General features: G+C 35.6%; 1 protein-coding gene across 11 annotated transcripts in view; it reads left to right on the top strand.

The window, feature by feature from the left end:
• Positions 1-24706, top strand: part of FAM13A (family with sequence similarity 13 member A) — a 354285-nt gene that overhangs the window by 36788 nt on the left and 292791 nt on the right. For 6 of the 11 annotated variants that reach the window (XM_036922105.2, XM_036922104.2, XM_036922103.2 and 3 more), the window contains exons 2-3: positions 18895-19081; positions 24259-24468. The exons of 1 other annotated variant lie outside the window; for it this stretch is intronic. In XM_036922105.2, coding sequence (XP_036778000.2) covers positions 18928-19081; positions 24259-24468 — 364 coding nt within the window. In that variant the 5' untranslated portion in view covers positions 18895-18927. Of the gene's footprint in view, positions 1-18894; positions 19082-19635; positions 19815-24258; positions 24469-24706 lie in introns of all 11 variants that reach the window. 4 more of the 11 variants (XM_057502438.1, XM_036922107.2, XM_057502439.1 and 1 more) reach the window with 2 other exon arrangements.

Here is a 24706-nt window from a genome sequence, read left to right as displayed (position 1 = left end):
ATGCTTCTTAGTATACTCCCACCTTAGACATTATTGGTTAGTATGCTATCTTGATAGTAGATTTTAGGGAATATTTGACCATCTGCTCAGCTTCCATGAACTTTTATATATATGTGTGTCTCACTAGTAAAGTTTGGACTGAAGGTGCCATAACTTATTTGTATTTCTTGCCTCTTGCTCAGAGCTAAGCAGTAGTATTTGTTGAATAAATGTTTGCATGGAACAGATGTGTGAAGCTGCAAAACCTATTGTATGACTTAAGTGCATTTTATTTTCAAATGGGTCTTTTGAAGATCCTCAATGAGCTAAAGCCATGTCTGTCTTTTTGATGGTGCTTTTTATGAAAATGTCAAATTTTCCATTTTATAGGAATTAGTGTAACTTTAAGTATTTTGTGCTTAAAAATCTTGAGTTGCCGACTGAATAGTGTGGGAATCTTACTATAAAACTGTAGTAAATGCAGATGACTGTGCACATCCATTCCATCTCAGATGGTGTGTAGGCTAGTTAATGCACAGCTTTCCCTCAGGTGAGCATGTAATCTGCACGAATCAGGGTAATTAATGCTGAGTGTCCCAACAGAGAAACCCTGAAATCTCAGTAGCAGAGGGAAACTAAGATTATTTTATCATTACCCAAAGTCTGATGCAGGTTAGCACAATCTCTTCTCCACCTGGTGACTCTGGTTTGCAGGCTGCCTCCATTCTGAAAGGTATTTATTGTTTTAACATGTGACCTGTATCCCCTAGGTGATATGAAGAAAAATGGAGATGGAGGAGGCACACATGCTTCATTATCGAAGTGACTCATTTCTTCTTTTCTCATACTGTATTGCTTTGAACTAATCATATGCTCCCACCTAATGCAAAGGCAGTTAGGAAATGTACAGAAATATCTTGTGGAGTATTTGTAAGCTCCATCTGTGACCCATAACCTAAATTGCTAAAAGCAAATCAAGAGAAAGAAGATGTGTTCTATGATTGGGATAGCTGTCTGCCTCTAACTCCCCTACTGAATGTAAACAAGGAATTATACATCCCAGGTGCTGCTGGCAGATGTCTAATCTATGGATCAAGAGGGACAGCAGCCTAAGGAGACTTTAATGCATTAACGAATAGCAGAATAGCAGTAACATTCATGAACCACTGAATCTGCCAACTTAAAATTCACCTTTCCCCTGAACTCCTTTTGGATTATTGTAATGGGATAATAAATGTCCTTATTTTAGCCAGTTGGAGCTGGAATTTCTATTACCTGCAGTCAAACAATCTTAACTGATATGCCACATCATGCAATGGCTTGCAGTTCTGTGGATATGGAGGCTTTTCATGACTTGGAAAGAGGCAGGATTTGAAGGCAGGAGATGGACATGGCTCTGAGTCTTGGCTCAGCCACTTGCTGACCATATGACCCCACACAAGATACTTAACCTCTCTCACTTTCCTCACCTATCAAATAGGGGTAATAGCAGCCTAAATTGGATTGTTCTGAGGATCAAATTGAGTGATAATGTGAAAATACTTTGTAAAGTATTCAGCATCATAAAAGCTTACCTTTGTTATATGGCAGGCTGCTTTGTGTCTTACCTTAGGTGGTTTCCTTAATACTGTCCTTATAGATGGATTGTATTTAAAAAAAAATAGTAACTCTATGATCTGAAGGGACTGTTTGTATTACTGAATTCAGTCCAAATTTTAAACAGGATGAAATATTTGGTTTGCTTGGTTCCACAATAAAGCAATGATGAGGTATTAGAGGAAGACGATTAGTAAGGGGTAAAGGCAGGTATATTTTCCTGTGCAAATTGTATTCCAAGAAGAATTGTATTCCAAGAAGAATTTTCATCTCTCTCATACAGAATTTAAAAAATCAAACAAAAACATGGTCAGTAACACAGTAATAGATAATGTTTAGAAGCTGAGTATGGGTAAAGTCACTAGGATCTAGGTTACTTAGGGTTTTTTTGAGGCACAGTTTGTGTGGTTTGGTTTAAAGTTCCTGCACAGAAAATTGTGAGCTTTAGTAATTGGCAGAAAAGCAAACAAGCATGAAGGAGCATATAAAGTGAAAGAATGGGATAATTGGGTAAAGAACACTAAGCTAAAATGATAGATTAATGCTGATCTAAATCTTGAAGTTGGTTTAGGGAAATTAAATTCCAAAGATGAAGCTTGTATCCAGTAGGTTCTGAAACAGAAACCATAAGACAGCATACTTGAGCTGTTGTCATGAGTTTGCAATGGCTTTAAAGAGGTGCTGTTAGCATAATTAAGTTTATGTAAGTTATAAGTTTATATAGATAGTGGGCAGATTGGAGATTTTTAAGGATTTAATTTTAAATGAATGGTTTATGGGAGAAGATACTATGATTTTATTTTATAATTTTAAATTCTTACAGCTACTCTTTTAAGACTTAAATGTGGAAGATCTAACATTTCAGATAATAAAATAATAGAATTTGAAACAGTTCAATAATAATGGCTAGCCACTCGGAGAAAAATGATTTCTGGATTTCTTCCTTACTCTTTAGACTATAGATGGGTCAAATACATAAATATCAAAGTGAAACTATAAAAATACTAGAAGATACTTGTGTGAATTTAAAAAATTATAATTTTGGGTCAAAGAATATCTTTTTAAAGAGGGCCCAAGCTAGAAATCCTACAGAAAAATTATCTCTATATAATGTAACACTGACAGTGAATTCAACATGGACCTCCAAAATTGATCAATTGTTCACAGCTTGTAGCAAAAACAAGGTGCAGAAATAGTATAGTTACATTTGCCTTTTTAAGAGGACTATACATCTGTATATATGCTTAATTATACATAGAAAATTTCTGCAAGGAAACTCAAGAACCTTTGGGTCTGAGATAAATTTTTCACTTGAAATGCTTGTATGTTTTTGATCAAATGCATATAATATTCTTAATAAATTTTAAAATTAATAAAAAATAAAGATGCTCAAAGAATAGGGAATGGTAGCTCTAAGAGAAATAAAAAGTTGGTTTACAAGCATAAAGCCAATAAATATTAAATGTGTTTAGTACTTTTACAGATATATATTGAAATATGTAAATTCCTTGAAATTGTCTAATATATACAATGGCCCCCCCAATCTGTGGGTGGATACATTCCAAGACCCCCAGTGAATGCCTGAAACTGCAGATAGTACTGAGCACTCTGTATACTATGTTTATCCTAAACATGCATACCTGATAAAATTTAACTTATAAATTAGGAGCAGTAAGAGATTAACAATAATAATAAGGTAGAACAATCATATAATACACTGTAATAAAAGTTATGTGAAAGTGGCCTCTCTATCTCAGTATCATAATGTACTGGGCTCAACCTTGTGATGATGTGAGATAATGCCCATGTGATGAGGTAAATATGCAGACATTGTGACAGTGATAGGCTACTACTAACTACTGCTGACCTCTGACCATACCTTAGAAAGCAGAGCATCTGTTCCCAGATTTCAGTTGATGGTGGGCAACTGAAAATACACAAGGTGAAATTGGATAAGGAGGGACTACTATAAAGGAAACAGATTATCCCTGCAAATTTATAGGACAGACCTAGTTCAGGAAAGAAGGTAGAGAGGCAGTTTCAACCCAGTAGAAAAAAGTGTCTGAGGATGCTAGTGGCTAGAACTTGGGATGGCTGTCTTGTGAGGTGGTCAGTGCCCTGTCACCAAAAGTAAGAAGAGGCTGCGTGGTCATGGGTCAGCTCATCATAGGTATTCTGTCATGGAGTTAGAGTTATAAGGTGAGATGCCCTTGCACAATTCTAGGATTCCTGAGTCATTATGTCTTTAGAATTTGTAGGTTTCAGCCCATTATACCTTTTCATTTGTTGGACTGTTGGAAAGTTAACACACAAATACCTTCTCCCTCTATACTTGCTTCAATTAGAGCTTCATTGGAGGATTGCATGATTAGCCAAAGCTGAAGGCAGGATTCCAGAATTGTAATCATAAAACTAGGTTCCCAGGGGAGGCTAACATTTTAAATGATAAATGGAGTCTTATTAGCTGTAAAAACAGGTTTTTTTAATGAAGAAATTAGAGTATATTGTTATAAAACTGCTAAATTTCTATTCCATTTCACTGAGTAAAACATAAATTATGCAATAGAACTCAAATGGTTCATTCTAGGAAAAATATTTGTAAAGAGTAGCAGTGGAAAAGATAGACTAGAAGAAAAAGTTGTTCAAGGAGAATTTTGATAAAAATTTCTTATAACCAATTAATTTACTTTTCATTTTTAATGTCCAGAGATTCCTTTATTATTTAACAAATTAGCTTTAGTTAGCATTAAATAATAATCTCTTATAGGAACTTTTACTTCTATTGTTTATGTTGTAAATAAATCATGTAGGCCTGCAAGTACTTATATGTATGTTGCATTAGTTTTAAGCACATTTGGCTTTCCTGAATGTGTTCATTTTTGAGTTGTAATTTTTCCAAAAACAAAATACGTGTAACACTGTAGCTCTTCTTACTGAATTAGGTCTTTAGCCTTAAATGAGTCTGTGTAACTTAAAAAAAAAAATCTACTGTTTTTGAATTTACATTCCGCTAAACTTGTTGAAAAACAATGGCAAGAATAGCGTTTCCAAGAGCATTTTTCAAATTTGATTCATAGTAACCTCCTGTTAGATGGTTCTCATCTATTTAAATCCTCCTTGGCTATATTAAGACTGCCAACAATGATGAAGGAAAGGTTTAACGGTAGTGGCATTAAGAGCTATCTCCCTTTTCTACAAATAACTAAGGGATTCTAAGTATATGAAGATTTCTGTGCTTTCAGGTTTTTAATACTTTAGTGTTACAGCAGTAATTGCTTTAAAGTGACTGCCTGCCCCCCTGAATTTACCTATTTCATCTAGAATTATTGAAAAGGGATAATAGTGTGCTATTATAATGAAGAATGTGGAATGTTCTAAAAATAGATTAATTTCAGTATATTCTTTCTACTGATACATAGTCTTATTTTGGCAGGAAATTACCAAGTACTTTTTGACTTTCTTCTGTGTTTTTAAAAGGTCTTTTGAAGTATAATTTACCTGCCATAAAACGTATTCATTGAAAGTGTATAACTCAATATTTTTTAGTAAATTCACCAGTTTTGCAGATATTACCACAATCTAGTTCTAGAATATTCCATCACCTCAGAAAGATCCTTTATGGCCATTTACAGTTAGTTCCCATTCCCACCATATGTCCTCCTTTACTCCCCTAATCTCAGATAACCACTAATTTACTTTGTTTCTGTACATCTATCTTTCCTGGACCTTTGCTATAAATGGAATCATCGAATACATGTTCTCTTATGACTGGCTTATTTCACTTAGAATAGTATTTTTGAGATTCATCTATGTTGTAGCATGTACCAGTATTTCATTCCTTTTTATTGGTGCAAAATATATTCTTATGATATATCACATCTTTTAAATCCATTCATTAATTGATAGACATTTGGGCTTCCAGTTTTGATTATATAAATGCTGCTTGTGAACATTCATTTACAAGTCTTTGAACATGTATTTTCATTTTTCTTGGGTAGGCACTTAGAAGTAGAATTACTGGATCATATGGTAAATTTATATTTGATGTTTTAAGAACTGCCAAACTGCTCCAAAGTCGTTGTGCCATTTTACATTCCTATTATCAATGTGTGAGAATTTTAGTTTCTCCACATCCTTGCCAGCATATGGTATTGTTAGTCTTTTTAAAATTATAATCATTCTAGTGAATTTGCTATTCTTTTTTTAAAGACTAATGATGTTAGACTTTTTTTTATATGTGTTATCTGTCTGTATATCTTCTTTGGTTAAATGTCTGCTCATATCTTTGCTCATGTCTATATTTGGTTGTGTTCTTATTGAGTTGTAAGAGTTCTTTTTATATATTCTTGATACAAGCCCATATCAGATATATGATCCACTGGTGTGGAGGTTTTTGTTTTCTCTCCCAAATCATTCAGCCTGAACCGAGGTTGCTGGTTTTCACAGCTTGTTCCCTGTGTTAGCACTGTTGTGCTAACTTGGCATGGGAGGTGGAAGGGCATGGGAGCAGGCCCAGGCAAGTGCCATAAATTCTCACTGTTCTTAATTAAACTTAATCAGTTTTTCATGGATAAATGTTTCTCAATTTGTGTTTGCCTTTGGTTAATGTCCAGAGCCCTTGAAATGGTTGTTTTAACAATTTTGCCAAGTTTTTTATTTTTTTAATGAGAGGATTTGTGGACCTTGTTATCATCAATAGTTCTTGATTTTCTTTTATGTAGAAAGTTTAATATTTTATAATCTTTAATTTGTTTTGGTGAAATAGTAATACATGTGTAATACATATCTGGTGTATAAAACTTAGGAAGTACAAATAAGTAAAAAAGGGAGAAAATAATAATCTAAGATTCCATAACCCAGAAATAAACACATACTATATTTGTTTATGTCCTATAGTTTTTCCTATAAGCATATAAAGTTATAAAAACAGGTTATACCTGACATTAGTTTAATCGCATTCTTTTTCCCCCAGATAACAGTGTATTGTGAATATCTAGAGGTCCCATTTGTATTAGATAAGAGTCTTGCTCAATGTTACTTGCCCTTCTCTGGAGACTTGGCTAGTAGGAGGACAGCCTGAGAAGAAGCCCCAGCTTTGTTTGGGCGTTGCCAAATTGCCCTCCAGATATTTGAATCACTGTACAGCCTATCTCTTTTCTTCTTAACGTTTTCTCTTTCCTTAAAAAAAAAAAATTCCATGAGTATAAAGGATGACAAATAGTATCACATTGTTTTTGCCTGTCTTTGATTTCTAGAAACTTCACTACTTTCAGAGAAAATCTATTCCATCTTTAGAAGTGACTGCTATTTCGACTTTATATGTCTTAAAGTCTGTTTCCAGGTAACTACCATTCACATACTGGTTTTGTCCTCTGGACCACCTGGCAGCTCTTCTAAAATCTGGAAATGTCTCAATCCCAAGTCTTTGCTTTTGAGTGTAATTGTTCAGGTTCTTCATTCCTTCCTCACATAACATGTTTATACTTTTAAAATTAAATTTTTTAATTTTAAATTTATTTTAAATATTTGAAAATTTCTTTGCTGGTCTCTTCACCAAAGTCTCCCCAGTGATATGTTAATTCTAAGTATCTTTCCATTGTCTTCCAAAGTTAAACTGCAATCTATAAATTTATGGAAGCTCTTATTTTCTTATTATGACATGATTTTTGCTTGGCTGCTTAAAGGGTTCTTTCTTCTTGATCTGGCAATTTCCCGAGAATATATCTTTGTGTAGACCATTCTGGGTCTAAGATATGACTTTTCAAAGTGTAGATTCAAGGCTTCTACTTAAACAAAGTTTTTGTGAATTATATCTTTTAATATTCTCTGGTTTTCTTCTTTGGGGACTCCAGTAACACATATATTGGAGTTCATTTAACTGCTTTATTAGTTATCTAAAATCCTGTGGGGTTTTTTTTTTACATTTAATTATGTTTGCTTTCCTCATTTATAGCCTCTATACCCCTTATTGGGAAGTCACTGGTTTCTGTTCTCCTTTGTGCTCTTTATAATTTAGTCTTTGCTTCTGAACTGTTTTTGTCTATTCCTGTAATTCCTTTCATGATTTCTGCCAGTTTCCAGTTCACATTCTCCTATTAACTGATTATTTCTTCCCTAAACTTTGTGTTTCTGCTTTGTGGTATCTTTTTATCCAATATTGATTCATTAGCTATTTTATCTAATTCATTAGCTATTTTTTTTTGTCTGGTAAAATATATATAAAATTTGGCATCTTAGCCATTTTTTAGTGTACAATTTAGTGGTGTTAGTACATTCACAGTGTTTTGCAACCATTACCCTTATCCACTTCTAGAACTTTTTCATCATCTCCAACATAGTCTGTACCCATGAACATTTCATATAAGGCAGGTTTAATGGTAGCAAACTCCTTTAACCTGTGTTTATCTGAGAAGCTCTTTCTCCTTCAAATTCTGAATGATAACCTTGCTGGGTATAGTATTCTTGGTTGTAGGTTTTTTTTTCTTTCAGCACTTTGAATATATCATGCCACTCCCTCCTGTCCTGTAGAGTATCTGCCAAAAAATAGCTTTATGGGGATTTCCCTTGTAGGTAACTCATTCTTTTCGCTTGTTGCTTTTGAGATTCTATTTTCTCTTTGATCTTTAACATTTGATGTTGCATCTTGATGTGGACCTCCTTTGGTTCATCTTGTTTGGGGTTCTCTGTACTTCCTGGATCTGATGGATTTCTGTTTCCATCTCTTAGGGGGTTTTCAGCTATTATTTTTTAAAATAAGTTTTCCACCCGCATCTCTCTCTCTTCTCCTTCTGAGACTCCTATAATGTGAATATTAGGACATTTGTTGTCCCAGAGCTCCCTTAACTTATCCTCACTTCATTCTATTCATTTTTCTTTTTGCTGTTCAGCTTAAATGCTTTCCATTACTCTGTCTTCCAAATCACTGATCCATTTATCTGCATTCTGTATCTGCTGTTGATTACCTCTGATATATTTTTCTTTCATTTATTCTTCATCCCTCATTTCTTCATTCTTTCTATTTTCTGTCTCTTTCTAGAGATTCTCAGTGAGTTCATCCACTCTTCTTTCAAGTCTGGTGAGCATTTTTATAACTATTACTTTTAACTCTTTGTCAGGTAGATTGCTTAACTCTGTTTCATTTAGTTCTTTTTCTGAAATTTTGTTATGTTCTTTTGTTTCTGCATATGCCTATATCTTCTCATTTTGTTTGATTTGCTCTGTTTGTTTTTATAGGTTAGGCAAACAGGCTGAACCTCTCCCAGCCTTGAAGGCATGACCTTCTCTAGGAACATTTTCTTGGTAGATCATATGTGCTTGCTTGGCTGGCAGTTTCAGCTGGTTGGCTGGAGGCCAGCTGAGCATGGATGAGAGTGTCCTGGTGCCAGGGCTCTAAGGGCACGGGCTGAGATCTCCTGTGTGGTTGCCAGGGCCACATTGGCAGAGTGGCTTGTGTTGAAGGGGCACAGTCTGGGGTCAGCACTAGGCTGGGGTCTCTCTGATGGAATGACTGGGGTAGGAGGGGCACTGTCGAAGGAATCTTCCAGGTGGGTGCCAGCCTGGGTCATGCTAATGTTGTGGCTAGGGGTGGATGGGCATAGTCTGGAGATCTCTCAGGTTGGCACTGGTCTGAGGCCATGTAAACAGGGCAGCCAGGGATGGAAGGGGTGGTGGGTCAATCCATGCAGACAATGCGCTCGTACCACTGCAGGATCTCTGACAGGCATGTTTGGTATGGCAGGGGCTAGGAGGCTGTCCCTGTCATATCTGGAGCTGGTGTGTTCACCCTGACCCTGTTACTGTCTGCACTATCAATATGCATGAGGATGTAAACAATGGTGCTCACTTTGTTCCTGTCCACACTAGCCACATGCAAAGGTAATATAAGCAATATAGCTCACCGTGGCCCTGTGTGCACTAATAGTATGTGAGGGAAATGTAAACAAAGGCACTTACTCTGCTCCCACTCACACCAGCAGTGTCCAGGGGAATGTAAACAAAGGTACTCACCCTGCTTCCATCCATGCCAGCAGTGTCTGAGGGAAAACACAGTGAGTGGCATCCACCTGTATACTTCTAGTCCTGGAGAGAGTTCCAGCCATCCCTTGACATTTGATAGGTAGTTTTGAAAATTGGCTTCCTTCAATTATAGTTGTGAGATTTAAACCATCCAACTGGCACCTTTTTTTTCTGTGCCCCAGGGCAGGTGAGTCTGTGCTCCACTAGCTCAGCAATATCCCTCCTTACTGTAGGGCCACATGGGGGTGGGTCTCCTTCTTTTACTGTGTCTGCCTCTCCTGCCATTTTTTTGTGGTCTTTTTATTCCTTGTGCAGAAGGTGTCCACATAGGCGTCTGTTCTTAGGATGAATTGCTCTGTCTGTAAGTGTAGATTCAAGGTGTAAGAAGAGGTGGGCCCAGCCTCTTTCCACACTGCCATCTTGGACATACCTCCAGTTTGCAAATATTTTCTTTTCTGTGGGTTGTCTTTTCACTCTGTTGGTAGTGTCTTCTGATGCATAAAGTTTTCAATTTTGATGAAATAAAATTTATATTTTGTTATAGCCTGTGCTTTTGGTGCCATTTCCTTATTCACTTTTGTTCTTTTTGTTAGGTTAAGTTTCCATCTGCTTGTTGGCTCCTTATGAGTTTTGTCAGGAATTTGACACTTCCTGGTTGTGTTCCTTTTTTCTTACTCCTATTTTAATGAGATAGATATTTGTGATATCAGTAGCAAGAGGTTCCTGTGGGGAGTAGTGATAGGGGCTAAGTAGCTTCCCAAATTTCACAGCTCTGGGATTCTTTCTTCTATTGCTACCAAAAGGACTATTATCTTTCTTTTTTTTTAAAATTAAGGTATCATTGATATACATTCTTATGAACGTTTCACATGAGCAACATGTGGTTTCAATATTCACCCAAATTATCAAGTTCCCCCTCCCTCCATTGCAGTCACTATCAGTGTAGTAAGATGCTATAGAGTCATTACTTGCAAAAGGACTGTTTGCTTAAAGAAAAAAAAAAAAAAGGCTCCCATTTGCCCTTCTCGCCTTTGCCTCTCAGAAGTTAAACTAGGTCAGGATAGCTCTCCTGTTTTCTCTTCAGAAACCTGCCCTCCAAATTAATGCATTCACTAATAGGTGGTGTATTTTTCTGGTCTTCTTGATATCTGCCCACTAGGGGTCCCCATAGGTACTTTGTGCACCTTCTTTCTTTAAGCCTCTAAGCCCTGTTCAGTTCCGTCTTTAAGTATACTCTTTTTTAAAGGTGATACATATTTATAAGATCTTAAAGATCTTTTTCTGGGCTTCTGCTGGGCCTTCCTAGATTCCTAGAAGTGCTGGTGTGAGATCTCTCATAAGCTTCCTGTCCACCTTCACTTCCATACAAACTGTAGTTTACAGATTTTCTATCTCCTGTTACTTTTCTGGATCCTCTTCTTAATCTGTGGTTTTAGAAGTAGTAGAATTCACAAAATTTTTATTGGATTTGTTTTCAATAGTTTCTTGAACATTTCAATACTAGATAACATAAGGTCTTTTCTTTTTAACCTCTTTTAGTTTAAACTGTAGGAGTTAGTTGAACTGATTTATGAGATAGAAGGTGATCCAGGATATTATTAAGTATATATTGTATAGAGAAGTAAGTTCTTAAAAATCTTCTGTTAAACCTAACTTTTATATGAATATTTAAAGATCCTTGGATCTTCATATTTCAGATCATAGACCTCCTTTAAGGTTATGATTTCTTTTTTTAAATTGAAGTATAATTTATATATTATTTAGTTGCAGATGTACAGTGGAATGATTTGGTATTTGTATACATTGCAAAATGCTCATTATAATAAATCTAGTTAACATAGGTCACCATACGTAGTTGCAAAACTTTTTTTTTGTGATGAGAACTTAAGATCTCTCTTAGCAACTTTCAAATATACAATATGGTATTATCAACTATAGTTACAATACTGTATATTACATCCTCATCACTTATTTATTTTAGAACTGGAAGCTTGTACTTTCTGACCCTTTTCACCCATTTTCACCCCACCCTCCCTTTTCACCTGTGGCAATCACTAATATGTTTCCTGTATCTATGAGCTCAGTATTTATATTTTTTTAGGTTCCCTATATAAATGTTAATATAATATATTAGTCTTTGATTTGTTTTACTTAGAGTAATGCCCTCAACAACAATCCATGTTGTTGTAGATGGCAAAGTTTCATTCATTTTTATGACTAATTAATATTCCAATATATCACATTTTCTTTATCCACTCATTCTTTTATGGATACATGTCTTGCCTATTGTAAATAATGCTACAATGAACATGGGGTAATATATCTTTTCGTATTAGTGCTTCTGTCTTCTTCAGGTAATACTCAGAAGTAGAATTGCTGAATCATATGGTATGATTTGGGGAACCTCTGTAGTGTTTTCTAGAGTGGCTGCACCAATTTACATCCCCATCCATAGTGCACAAGTGTTCCATTTTCTCCACATCCTTGCTAACATTTGTTATTTCTTGTCTTTTTTATCATAGCCATTCTAATAGAGGTGAGGTGATATCTCATTGAGGTTTTGATCTGCATTTCCCTGATGATGACTGATGCTGAGCACCTTTTCATGGGCCTGTTGTCCAACTGTTCATCTTCTTTGGAAAATGTGTATTTAGATCCTTTGCTCATTTCTTAATCCGATTTGTTTTTGCTATTGAGTTGTCTGAGTTCTTTATATATTTTGGACATTAACTTTGTATCAGAATATAATTTGCAAATATTTTCTCCATTCAGTAGGTTGCCTTTTCATTTTTTTAATGTTTCCTTTGCTTTTTAGTTTGATGCCATCCTATTTGTTTGTGCTTTTGTTGCCTTTGCTTTTAGTATCAGATTCAAAAAATTATTGCTAAGACCAATATTAAGGAGCTTATTGCTGTGTTTTCTCTTTGGAATTTTATGGCTTTACATCTTACTTTCAAGTCTTTAGCCCGTTTTAAGGTTTGTTTTTATGTGTATGGGATAAGGTACTCATCCAGTTTTATTGTTTTGCATGAGGCTGTCCAGTTTTCCCAAAACCGCTTATAGAAGGGATTGTCCTTTCCCCATTGTGTATTCTGGTTCCTTTGTTGTAAATTAGTTGGCTACATATGTGAAGATTTTTTTCTGGACTCTCTGTTCCATTGGTCTATATGTCTGTTTTTGTGCCAGTACCATACTGTTTTTATTTCTGTGTTTCTGTAATATAGTTTGAAATCAGGGAGCATGATACTTCTAGTTTTACTCTTCTTTCTCAAGATTACTTTGATTATGTGGGGTCTTTTGTGGTTCCATACAAATTTTAGGATTATTCTAGTTCTGTGAAAAATGCAGTAAGCAAGTTTATTTGTCTCTTTTTTCTGATTTCTGAAAATATGAGGTTTTTTACACTTTTAAGGATTAATAATCCATGGATTCCAGGTTAAGAACCGTTGTTTAGATCGGCAGTGTACATAGATAATAATAGATGTTACAGTGTGTTTGTGTAAGGATAACCTAATAAGATATCCAAAAAATGCTTTGAGTTTTAAAATTAATGAGCTATATTTGGAAAAATTGATTTATAAAATGCTTCTGATGTCCTTGATTTAACAATATGTTCAGTGAATAATTAGCATTCTGACAGAGCATTCTTTAAAACCAATTTTTTTCTCCCCTCATGTAAAAGAAGTGCATAGATAGAAACATGGCCGTTCATATCTATAATGATATGCTGCAAGTAAGATGGTATATTTTAACTGAGTACTTCGTTCCCCACCCTCTCATACAAAGTCAGAGTTCTGTTAACAAAGAAGAGGAAAAATTACTTACCAGCAGGTGTCTCACCTGAGGCTTTCAGCCCTGGGCAAGTTCACTCTGGATTCAGGTGAAACCAAATAACAACAGTGTTGGGGGTAAAAAGGTCTTTTACCCAGCTTTATTTTGTTGGCAGGTTGAGCACATGCAGCAAGTCCTGTTCTGCCTCCAGGCCTCTCCACCGCACAGCCCAGAGCAGTGGTGGAGCTCTTTATATAGAGTCAATAATAGTTCATTGCCAACCGTGTGCAAGCCTACACCTGCCAGCATTACACATGCATGGTGGACAAGGAAACTAGGGTCAGGGGAGGATCCTGGCCGTGGAACTTTCATTTTTGCTGCAGTAGGCAACCACAAATGCAATTCTTACCACAAATAAATTCTTAGTCAACATTCTTTAGCCTTGACTCTCTTCTGGTGGTGTGCTAGATATTTTTGCATACCTTATCTTATTAAACTCTTATAACACTTAAGAGTAGGTGGTGATATTGCAGTTTAATAGGTGAGGTCTCAGTCTTGGTGTAGATGAAAGTTTTTATCAGTCTGCCTGTGAGGTGGATCCAGCTGCAGTACTTGTCCTCCCAGTGATTCCTCAGTTGATTCAGCTGCTGTGGCTGGATGGCGGCCATGGGCCATCTTTCTTATTGTCTCCTTTGGCCCTCTCCAAAGCCACACATTTGACCAAAAAATCTGACATTCCCATTGAGAGTACACAAGTAAGTGGCAAGACAAAAATTCAAACTCCGGTATCCTAATTTCAGATGGAGTGCTTTCCCAGTGACTCGACCCTATCCGGGTTAATATGACCTGTGTATGCCCCTGTGTAAGAATAGTGCCGTAACTATTAATTTTTAATTGAAAATTGAAGAGAAAACATTCCTTTCCCTCCTAACTGTACAGTCAAAAATGCTATTACTCTTTATTAGTAGGATGTTTCCCTGAGCAGTCCCTATTTTTTCCCAGTTTTTATTAATGAAAAAATATCAAGCATTCACGGAAGTTGAAAGGATAGTAAAATGAACACTCCATATGCCACTGACTTAGATTTAAAAATTAGCATTCTACAGTATTTGTGCCCATACTGTCTGTGTGCACATATATATATATATATATATACATATACATATATTCATATAGATATGCATAGACTCTTTGTGTTTGAAATATTTTAAAGTAGTTGAAAACATGATGCTGTACTCCTTTAGCAGGCACCTTGTAAAAGTAAGGAATACACTAAAGGTGGAATAAATTAGCTCTTACACAATGTTATTGTACCTAACAATATATATAACAGTATTTATAACAGTTCTATCCAACCCATATTCAAATATTGCCAGTTGTCCTGAAGAGACAGTGTTTTTCTTCTTTTCCTTCAAACCAGGGACCTGTCACAATTCATATATTTCTTTTGAAGTTTGTGTATTTTAATTCTTTTTAAATATAGATCAGTTTTTCCCTCCTGACATTGATGTTTTAAAGAGTCCAGGCCATCCATCTGTTAGAATGTCCCTTGTTCTGCATTTGTCTGATTGTTTCCTCACAGCCTCTTTACTTGTTTTTTTAGTTACTGTATTTCCTGTAAACTGTTACATTTAGAGGGTAGATTAGCATCAGCCCAAACATTTGTAGCAAGAACACTTTATAAATTTTGTCTTGCATATTGCATCACATTAGGAACACACAATGTCAGCTCCTCTAATAATTAGTGTTGATAAATTTGATCTTTAAAGTTAAGGTGAATAAACCCAGATATCATTAGTGAAGGTGTATTTTTTCCCTTGCAAAGAGTGTGTGATCTTGACATTGAAAATCCTGTTCTCCAACCACCTTTCACCTGATGTTTTGGTGTCCACTGATATCCTTGATGGAGACATTGTTAAATAATTTGTGGGAAATGGTGATTTTTCTGAATCGGTCATTCTAGTCAGCTGCATCATCCATCTGTAAAAACAACCTTTAGTTTTTAACACCTTTTTCTCATTCTTTTTTTTTTTGAAGCAGAGTAAAAGTTTTATTTAAAGTTACTTTAAGAGAGAAGTGCAGCAGGCAACCTCAGCAAGGAGGCACCCCAAAAGGTTGGAGAGAGAAAGTTTAAGATTAAAAGGTTACATAGAAAGTGTGGGCCACCTCAGAGAAAGGAGTGCCCTTCTTCTCATTCTTATTAGTATCACTGTAGATTCACAGATTTTTATTTACAGAGTATGTTACAAAGTTGTTACTCCCCGTGCTCCAACTGCCCCAAATTTGGCCATAACAATCTTGTTAAAGCTGGCCCACATGTCTTTCTGACACACCCCATGAGCCCTGAGCATTTCCTTGCTTCCTGGAATGAGATGTCTCATCATCTCCTGCTTGCCATGCACCCCTTTATTTGGTGGTGGAGTGGCTTTCTACTGTACACGTGCCAGGTTAGATTTATTAGTCCTACTCCCAGTTCCAAAGAGCTTTAAGGCACCTCATTGTGAATTTAACTAGCAAAGTAATCTGATTGTCCTTCAGAGTACCTTAAATTCTTGGAGGATTGCCTTAAGGAAGTAAAGTCTGTTGATTTCAGTAGTCTAAAATTGATTTTGTGTTAAGCTCTGCAAACAGAGAGCTGCATGTTGTGTTGTCCCCTTGGGCCCTTATAAAACTACAGATATGAAAGCTTCCAGAAATACAGCAGTGTGTTGTAGTCAAGAGTTCAAGCGCCTGAGCTGGAGCCACCCGGATTTCATTCTAGCTTTAAAACTTCCTAGTCGTGTACACTTAGGCAAGTTTCTTTTTACTGTGCCTTAGAATTTTTTGTCTCAGTGGAAATAGAGTACTGACAAGGTTGTTTAAGATTTAGACATGTTAATTTCAAAGCACTTAAAACAGCACTTAGTAATGGAGATCAAGAAAAATGTAAATAATCCTGTTTTCCTTTGCTACAAGAATAGGAATTTTGTTTCTCATTTCTAGCAATTAAATTACTAATTAGAAACAATAATCAGATCTTTATTACTATGATTACATATAAATTTGCTGTGTAGTATGGCTCTCTATTGTGTAAACAGGTAGTTTAATTTGCAATCACTTCAAACTGTGTGAGGTTAATTACATGTCTGTTACTTGACAACTTTCCAAACCCTAATGCCAAGATAGCTTATTTACACTGTCTATTAACAGGAGACACAATATACTGTCTGCAATTCTGATGAAGGGACAGAATGAAGAACAGGGGCTTTTAGCAGAAAGAATACTAATAAAGGTTTTAATACAAATATAGATAGGAGTTCTAAGAAAACCTTGAGAATTTCTAATGAAAACTTGAGGAATTCTGATGCTTATATGCAAAACTATTTTATCATTCAAGTCATATATTTTAAGAGATCAGAGATATGTAGAGAATAATTAGGTTATCAGACAATCTACCAAACATGTCTCAACCCTGACTACCTTCTTAAATAGCAACCTTTAGTCTACACAGACACTAAGAATAGTTAAGTACCTCTGCATTTTTTAAAAGAAATTAGAAAAGTTTCCTTCAAACAAGTATGATGGCAATGATGATTATGATAATAACAATTAGTACTTATGGAGTGTGCCAGGCACTGCTCTCATTCCTTTACGTATATGAAGTCACTTAAAGCCTCATGTATTCCTGTAGGATAGGAACTTTTATTATCCCCCTTTCATAAATGGAAATGGGCACACAGGTGAATTGACTTGTACAAGATTCACAGCTAATTACATCAGAATGGGATTTTTCTTTTTTGTTTTAAACAGGGAGCCTGGTTCTAGTATCAGTGCTCTAAACCACAGTACGATATAGTCTCTGTAAGAAGATAAAGATAAAATGTGTATAATTTAGCCTTATATTATCAGCTTTTTTTAATGCTGCATTTGAGATGACTGTTAAAAGTTGTGTTAATACTGGTTACTTTTTGCTGCTTCCTCACCAGATAGGTAGATATACATTGTTGACTGAAATTTCCCATGTGTTGAAGTTGAAGGAGATTGATATTTTTAAACTCACTAGAGAAAAAAACATTAGCAGTTAAAAATTTGGCTTAATTAATAAATTCATCATTTCCTTGGTAACAGATTATAGTTCTTCCTCCATAGTACGACTCTATAGTAGCTAACACAATGCTTTATCTATAATGTTAATAGATAGTAAATTTCTATTGTAACTTTACATTTGCTGAATTTTCATGAGGGAAATCTAGCTTTCAATTAGGACCTATTAAAAGATGCAAGTATCTCAGTGAAAGTTGATTTGACTGTAAATTTTAGGATTCTAAATCAAATTGAGATTACAGCAACCTCACTCAAAATAATGATTCTAGAATTAATTTTGTATAATTGTCTTGGGTCACATGCAGCATTTATCATAGGTTGCTACTAAAACAAGATTATTACCATAATGGTAATATAAAGCTAAATTAAAAGAGGTACATGGACTTAGAGTAGAATGAAGCTCTTACAATTTCTGTGATATTTTTGCCAACTTACTTACCTCTGTGATCTTCCTTTCCTCAACTCTAAACTGGAGGTAATGTTTCTGTTTCTGGATTGGAATAACTACCAGAGGTTGTGTTTATGATATTTACACTTCGGTTAGTTGCTACATTCATTCTCAAAAAGTGAAAATTTCCCCCAATCTGCTGCCTCTGCCCCCAAATAAAATTGTTTGTATTTTACCATCTTTTCAGTGTTTAGAGTTGTAGATATACAGCATTTATGTAGGACATATGATTTAAAAGAAAATCCCTCATTTAGTTATATTAAATCATATCAAAACTTCCTTTATAACACTTCCTTGGGGTATAAATTTCTATTTAAAGGAGGAAATAAATTTGTATGGATTTCTTTGTTGTGGTGATAACTTGATTTAATTGAATGCAAGTTGCATTTTTTTTACTTATAATATGTGCAGTCTTGTTAAATTTTTGAATTGTGACTGCCTGAAATGTCATTTCAGAGAGATAACATTTTGAACCACAATGAGAATAAAGTTGATTTTATGTGCAAAAGTATTACTGAGATATTCTGTACACTTATATGTATATTTTTTCCTAACACTTTAAATTAAAGCTACATTAAAGTGACATATAATTTTCATCTTTAGAAACATTTTATTCTAGGATCTGCGTGGGGTTTCATTGTTCTTATAAATGGTTTCTTTTCCTTTTAGCCAGGTACCTCTGAGTCACACCCCTTGGTTACTGTAGTAATCTGTCTTAGATACTGCAGTGTATTGCTGCTCCCTCTCTTAGCTACATTAAGTTGTGGTTTTAGGTTTCTCATTTTTCACTCCTTTTAACTATTAATCAGCATCCACCATTTGTAGCACTGAGCAACCTGTGAGACATGTTAGAGATTTTGATTTGAAGTTAAAAAAAAAAGGAGAGACCACTACTATAGGTCTCTGCACACTTATATTGCAATTGAGGTGTTTCTGTTGTAACCATGCAACCTCCTGTGGTAAAAATGACTGGCTGCTCTTTTTTTTTATGCTTTTTCAAGCAAAGCAAAGCAGCAGTTCAGCTGAAAGAGGACATGAAAAAGATAGTGGCAGTGCCACTAAATGAGCAGAATTCTACCTATAAAAAGTTATTTGGAGTCAGTCTCCAAGACCTTCAAGAGCAGGGGCTCACTAAGAATGGCATTCCAATTATCGTGGAGAATATAGTGGAATACTTGACAAAGCACGGTAAGTCAAGTCATGATTTAATTCTGTTGTTGTTTGTACAGTACTCACATATAAGAAGAATCTGTGTGAATTACTTCAAATGTATTATTAGGTTATTCCCTAAACACCTTAATTAGAATACCAAATTATTGTGTAATATACTTTTATCTTAAAGGGCATTAGGAGCATTGTTACTGCTTAATATTGTTTTGACAATACTAATTCAATTCACCATGGAACAATCACTTTATTGAGGTTTCTAGTTTGGAATGATTCCTTGTTTTAAGTGCTTAAATACACTGTTCTAATACACTGTTCTAATATTAATATGAGTTCTCTTGTTTCATTTATATAATAAATGTCAGTAAACCTTAAAAGATTTAGTAAAAAATATTCTTAGGGGAAAGCTTGGAATTTTCATGATTTTCTATACTGAAACAACATTTCTATGGTAAAAATACTTATTTAGAATAGAATTAAAATTTGTGGGAATTTTTAAAGATAAGTCTTGAGACTGAAGAAATTCTACACTTTGTGCAGTTTGCTTCAGGCACCATATCGTCCCATGATTGCAGGTCCATTCCTCTTCTATAAAGAATCATCCTGCATTGGAAAAACTTGAGAAGCCCTGTGCATCTGTTCCTCTGTAGAAACGTGTATCAATGTGACAAGGACTGTGTGGCAGAGAGTTCAGACCACAGAAGGTTGTGTGTTCTGAGCTAATTGAAAAACAGCTGTTTGCTCAGGTTACTAGGTGTGTAGATAACAAAATGGTATTTTGTGAAAACTGAAGAGGTAGGCTTGCATTCTTACCTCATAGGAGTTACCTCCTTACTTTTGTAGGAAGATAAACTGCACAAGGATAAGATTCCTGGAGAATATCTCTCGATTTGTTCAAATACTTTAAGCAGACTAAACATGGTTATATACAGCATGGCAGTAAGATAAAATCTTGGCCTACAAGATCTTGAAGCCAGATGTCATTAAGTTAAAGGCTTTGATAGGGCTCATTAACACACTCAGTATCCAGTAAAAGTGTATCTTATTGATTTCGATACAAATAGATCTCTATGAAACCTAAAATTTATTTACTCTGTATTTTGAAAGGCTTTATAGTTAATATACGTAATACTGAATTAATTACTGTACAGACAACCAGAAGTTCCTTATTGTATTTTAATCCATCATGTTAATAAACCAAAGAACCTGTGTAATTTTGAAGGGTGGTATGAAGTTTTCAGGTAAGATACTTCAGTTAGTTTTATTTTATTATTTTGCAGTTTTTCTAAGTCAGTAGACATTTAATTATGTACCAAAGATACCATAGGTACTCTGCTATGCAATATAGAGATAGTTGGTCATTTAATTCAACCATAGGTAAATATTGGAGTCATGCTTTTTTATTCAGTGTAAGTGTATACATTTATCAACTTGGCAGGAGGGAAAACCCTATTATAAAGGAATTTTAGGACAGAAAGAGTATTATCAGGGCCTTTTAAACAAGGCTTGGACTCCCGTTCTTTAAAAGAAATATTTCTTTTTTCTATTCAAGGGATGATCTTTAAAGTTATGAGGTATATCATCTCTGTGCTGTTTTGAAATAACTACTCTTGCTGACTGACTAGATTCCTTCTCTTTATCACTAATCGTGGGGCATGCCATTTTAAATAGTGTAGGATCCCCTACTTACCACCAGGTGTCAGAATATGCTTACCTGTTGTCATATTACTTTCTGGGACAATGTGCCAATTAGCCAAATTGTAACTTCTGGCATGTTTAGTTTCTAATGTATTCATGCTGTTTTGAAATGAATGAAAAAAAATGCTGTCAATGGTGTATATGTGATTTAGCTTACATGATTCTCTCATTCCTAAACCATTGTTAAATTGGTATGAAATGATTAAGCAATATCTCCTGAAGTCAAATATAATCAAAATCTACGAAATGTATGAGAATAATTCCATGAAGCTTTGTTAAGTATATCCTTCCACTGAACATTTCTGTTATAATCATTTCCTAAAAATTTAGAGATTATATAGTTGAGTAAGCCTCATATTGATATTGGATGTAAGTTTGTAAGGGGCTTTAAAAAACTGTATGGATCCTTTTTCCTGGAGTGTAAAATAGCCATGTCCAGAGGTAAACTTACCTTGGTTGAAAATCACTGAGTATCATAAGAGTTGTTTGGGTGAGAGATGTTCCTAAGGGAAGAGAGTTACACAAATGAATGGGGCCAGAAAAAGGTGACTGAGAAGCATTAACTTCAGTCCAATGGGATCAGGAACCCTGGAAACCAAAGCCAGTTGTTGGAGCTGGGTAGATATTTGAAAATAACTGAAAGTTTATGTATTTGAAGGAAGGGTCAAAAAAGCCTGTTGGAAGAGAAACCTGAAGTCAAAGCTAGCAAGTCACTGTGAAATAAGATTCAAAGGGCATTCTCCAGGCTAAAAACAGGCTCAGGAGCTGTAGGTACAGAAATGTGATGCAAAATTCTAAATTTTTAGAATATTGTCTTTCACCAGGGATGGGATTCTTTTATTGAGTGCTGTCTGCTTGATGCCAATGTACATATCTGAAGTTACAGATGAAGCTTTGTAGAGAAGAGGAAACAGACCTTTAAAGCCTTAAAAATGTCTAAGCTGAAGTCAAGGAACTGAGGATGATTTCTGGACAACAGCTAGTGAATGAATAAACAGCCTGCAAGGAACTGAACTGCAGTATTAAAAGGAATGGCATTTCATATTAGTTATCGGTTTCTGCATAACAGATTATCCCCAAACATAGATCAAAATAACAGTGTTTATCACCTCACAGTTTCTGTGCGTCAGGAATCTGGACACAGCGGATTCGTGTCTTCTGTCTTAGGGTCTCTCATAAGACTGTGGTCATGTGCTGAGGCTATAGCCATACCAGGACTTCGGTGACTAAAGGTTCACTTCCAAGCTCATTCATGTGGTTGTTGGCAGGGTTCAGTTCCTTGCAGGCTGTTTAGTTATTCAGTAGCTGTTGTCCAGAAACCATCCTCAGTTCCTTGCTATGTGGACATTTCCATAAGGTGGTTAACAAAGTAAATAGTGGATGATTCATCAGAGTGAACAAGCAAGAAGAGCAGAAGGGAAAAAAAGAGAATGCAGGCAAGTAAGGTGAACTCCCAGTCTCATAACCTAATGTCACAGGTGAGATTAGAACCTAATCCCATCATTTTGCTATATTCTGTTGGTTAGAAGTCACTAGGTCCAGACACACCCAGGGGGAGGGGACTACACATGAGTGTGCATACTGAAAGGTGGGTATCATTCAGTCCATTTTTGAAGCTGTCTACTACACATACGACTGGTTTCTCCTCTGATTACATGGTGCCCTGGCTGTCCTGGTTGTTAAGCATTTTTAATATCATCTCTGGTTTTACAAATTTTTGTCAAAATTGGAGCTAAAATTCATGTCAATTTTTGATATGTTCTCCACAGCCAAATTTATGTATATGAATATAAACATCTTACCAATCTACAAGCTTCATAAGGATAACGGTAGTATTCAGATTTTTTTTCTCAGTTGATTTTTCTTTTTTGTCCCTAACACACTGCCAGGTACTCATTAAATATGTGTTGAATTAAAGGGTTCATAAAATGTTTTATCAAATTACAAAAAAAAATGAAATCCACTTCCTTTTTCTTTAGAAAGAGCAATATAATTAGCAGGTAAGAGAAAGGAGAGGCTGATACAAACTAACACCTCTCATCCCACTCATTTTTTACAGACTTCAGTGTTTGTGTCATTGCTAAGATTCACCAGTAGACTCTCAAAAGAATGCTAATTTGAGTTCTCAGGTTACTCTTTCTTAAGAAGGATTGTTTCTTCGTCGTATGATATTCCTTGTGGTCTGGCTTACTTGCTTACATGGTGATCTGCCTCCTTAAATCTAGTACACTGAGCTGGAATCATCTTCTGCCCTAAACCATCTTCCAGCCCTGTTATGCACATCACCTTATCCCGCACAGTGCTTTTTCTTGCATTTCTAGTTTTTAAACCTTAAAGCTACCTTTCAACCCTTCCTTTTCCTTAATTCCATTATTGTCCTGAGTTACCAAATCATCTTATCTCTTTTTCACTTCCATCAAGCAAGCTCTTTGCCCTCTCCATTCTTTGCTTCTTAGCTGGCAGGATCTTCCTTAAACCTTCATTACTTTGTGTCTTGCCCTACCCCAACTCCACTTAGTGCTCCAATGATAAAATCTTCACTCTTTAACTTGATGTTCATGGCCCTTTTCCATTTCTTCCATTTTATTACCAATTATTCTTTGACCTGAACGTGCCATATTTTTATCTGCCTGCCTTTCTTTATGCTGTCCTTTTTCTGCTTCCCAATTTACATATTTGTCATTCTTTGTCAGGGATAGATGAAGGTTTTGTGGGTCCTGGTTCTTAATCTTTTTGGGGTCCTCTAAGAGAATACAAAATTAAGAATACAGAGTTAGGGACAGAACACTGGAAAGGGCTCAAATCAGCGAGGGCCCTTCCCTTAAACTGCATTAGCTTCACAGAATATCAGCCCCAGCCCTTCCACCTTGCTTATGCCTTACCTGAAGATCATACAAAAGAGCCAAAGGCTCCTGCATGAAGCCTTCTCTGCTGACCCCAGCCAACACTAATGTTCCCCTTCAACTGGCTGGAGGCAAGGCTCTTCTCTTATGCAACTGTATAGTCTGACAGTCTTACACCTTGAATTTGGTGATTACTAAAGCAATATTACTTCTTATGATAACTTTAGTTATTATAAAAGTAATCACATATAGGTAAGAAATTTCTTACATGCATGTTGGGTTTTTTTTTTAATAGTTTTTAAAATGCTAAGCTGCTATTGGAGCCCAGGTAAGCTTCTGTTATGTACTGTAGATTATATTATATGAATAAAGTTCCTTTGTAGAATAGTATAATGTTCTGTGTTTATATACGTCCTGACCTTATTTTTAGCATTCAGCTTTTAGAACAATCTGTATGATCTCTTTAGTTGACATGTGATAGATGTGAAAATTTATTATTCTAAGAAAACATTTTATAAAATGTGAAAATCTTCCAGTGCTTGGTCATTGTCATATTCAGAAAATCCTGTACTGAGATTTCTCTTGTTGTTCTTTAGTTTGTATCTGTTTGTGAGAAGAGACCTATTGATTTTCCATGTGTCTGCTTTCCTGTTCCAGGACTCACCCAGGAAGGCCTTTTTAGGGTGAATGGCAATGTGAAGGTGGTGGAGCAACTTCGATTGAAGTTTGAGAGTGGAGTGCCTGTGGAGCTCGGGAAAGACGGCGACGTCTGCTCGGCAGCCAGTCTGTTAAAACTCTTCCTGAGGGAGCTGCCGGAGAGTGTGATCACCTCGGCATTACATCCTCGATTCATCCAGCTCTCACAGGGTTAGTACAGTAAGTCCTTCTAGGAATTAAAGCAATCTTATTATTTTACAGTTAAAACTAAGCTTTGAAATACTTAATAGTTAAATATTAAACATTAAATGCTTAAAATTTGAATTTTAAAATCATCTTTTAAATATGTGTGGTCTCTCCATAACGACCATCTTGCTATTTTACTCTAGCCCTTCACCTTCTACCCTGAAATAATACCAAACTGATTATGAAATACCATTATTAAATG

This window comes from Manis pentadactyla, chromosome 5, assembly GCF_030020395.1.
Source record: "Manis pentadactyla isolate mManPen7 chromosome 5, mManPen7.hap1, whole genome shotgun sequence".
Classification (NCBI taxonomy): Eukaryota; Metazoa; Chordata; class Mammalia; order Pholidota; family Manidae; genus Manis; species Manis pentadactyla.
This window is presented reverse-complemented; position numbering and strand designations above follow the sequence as displayed.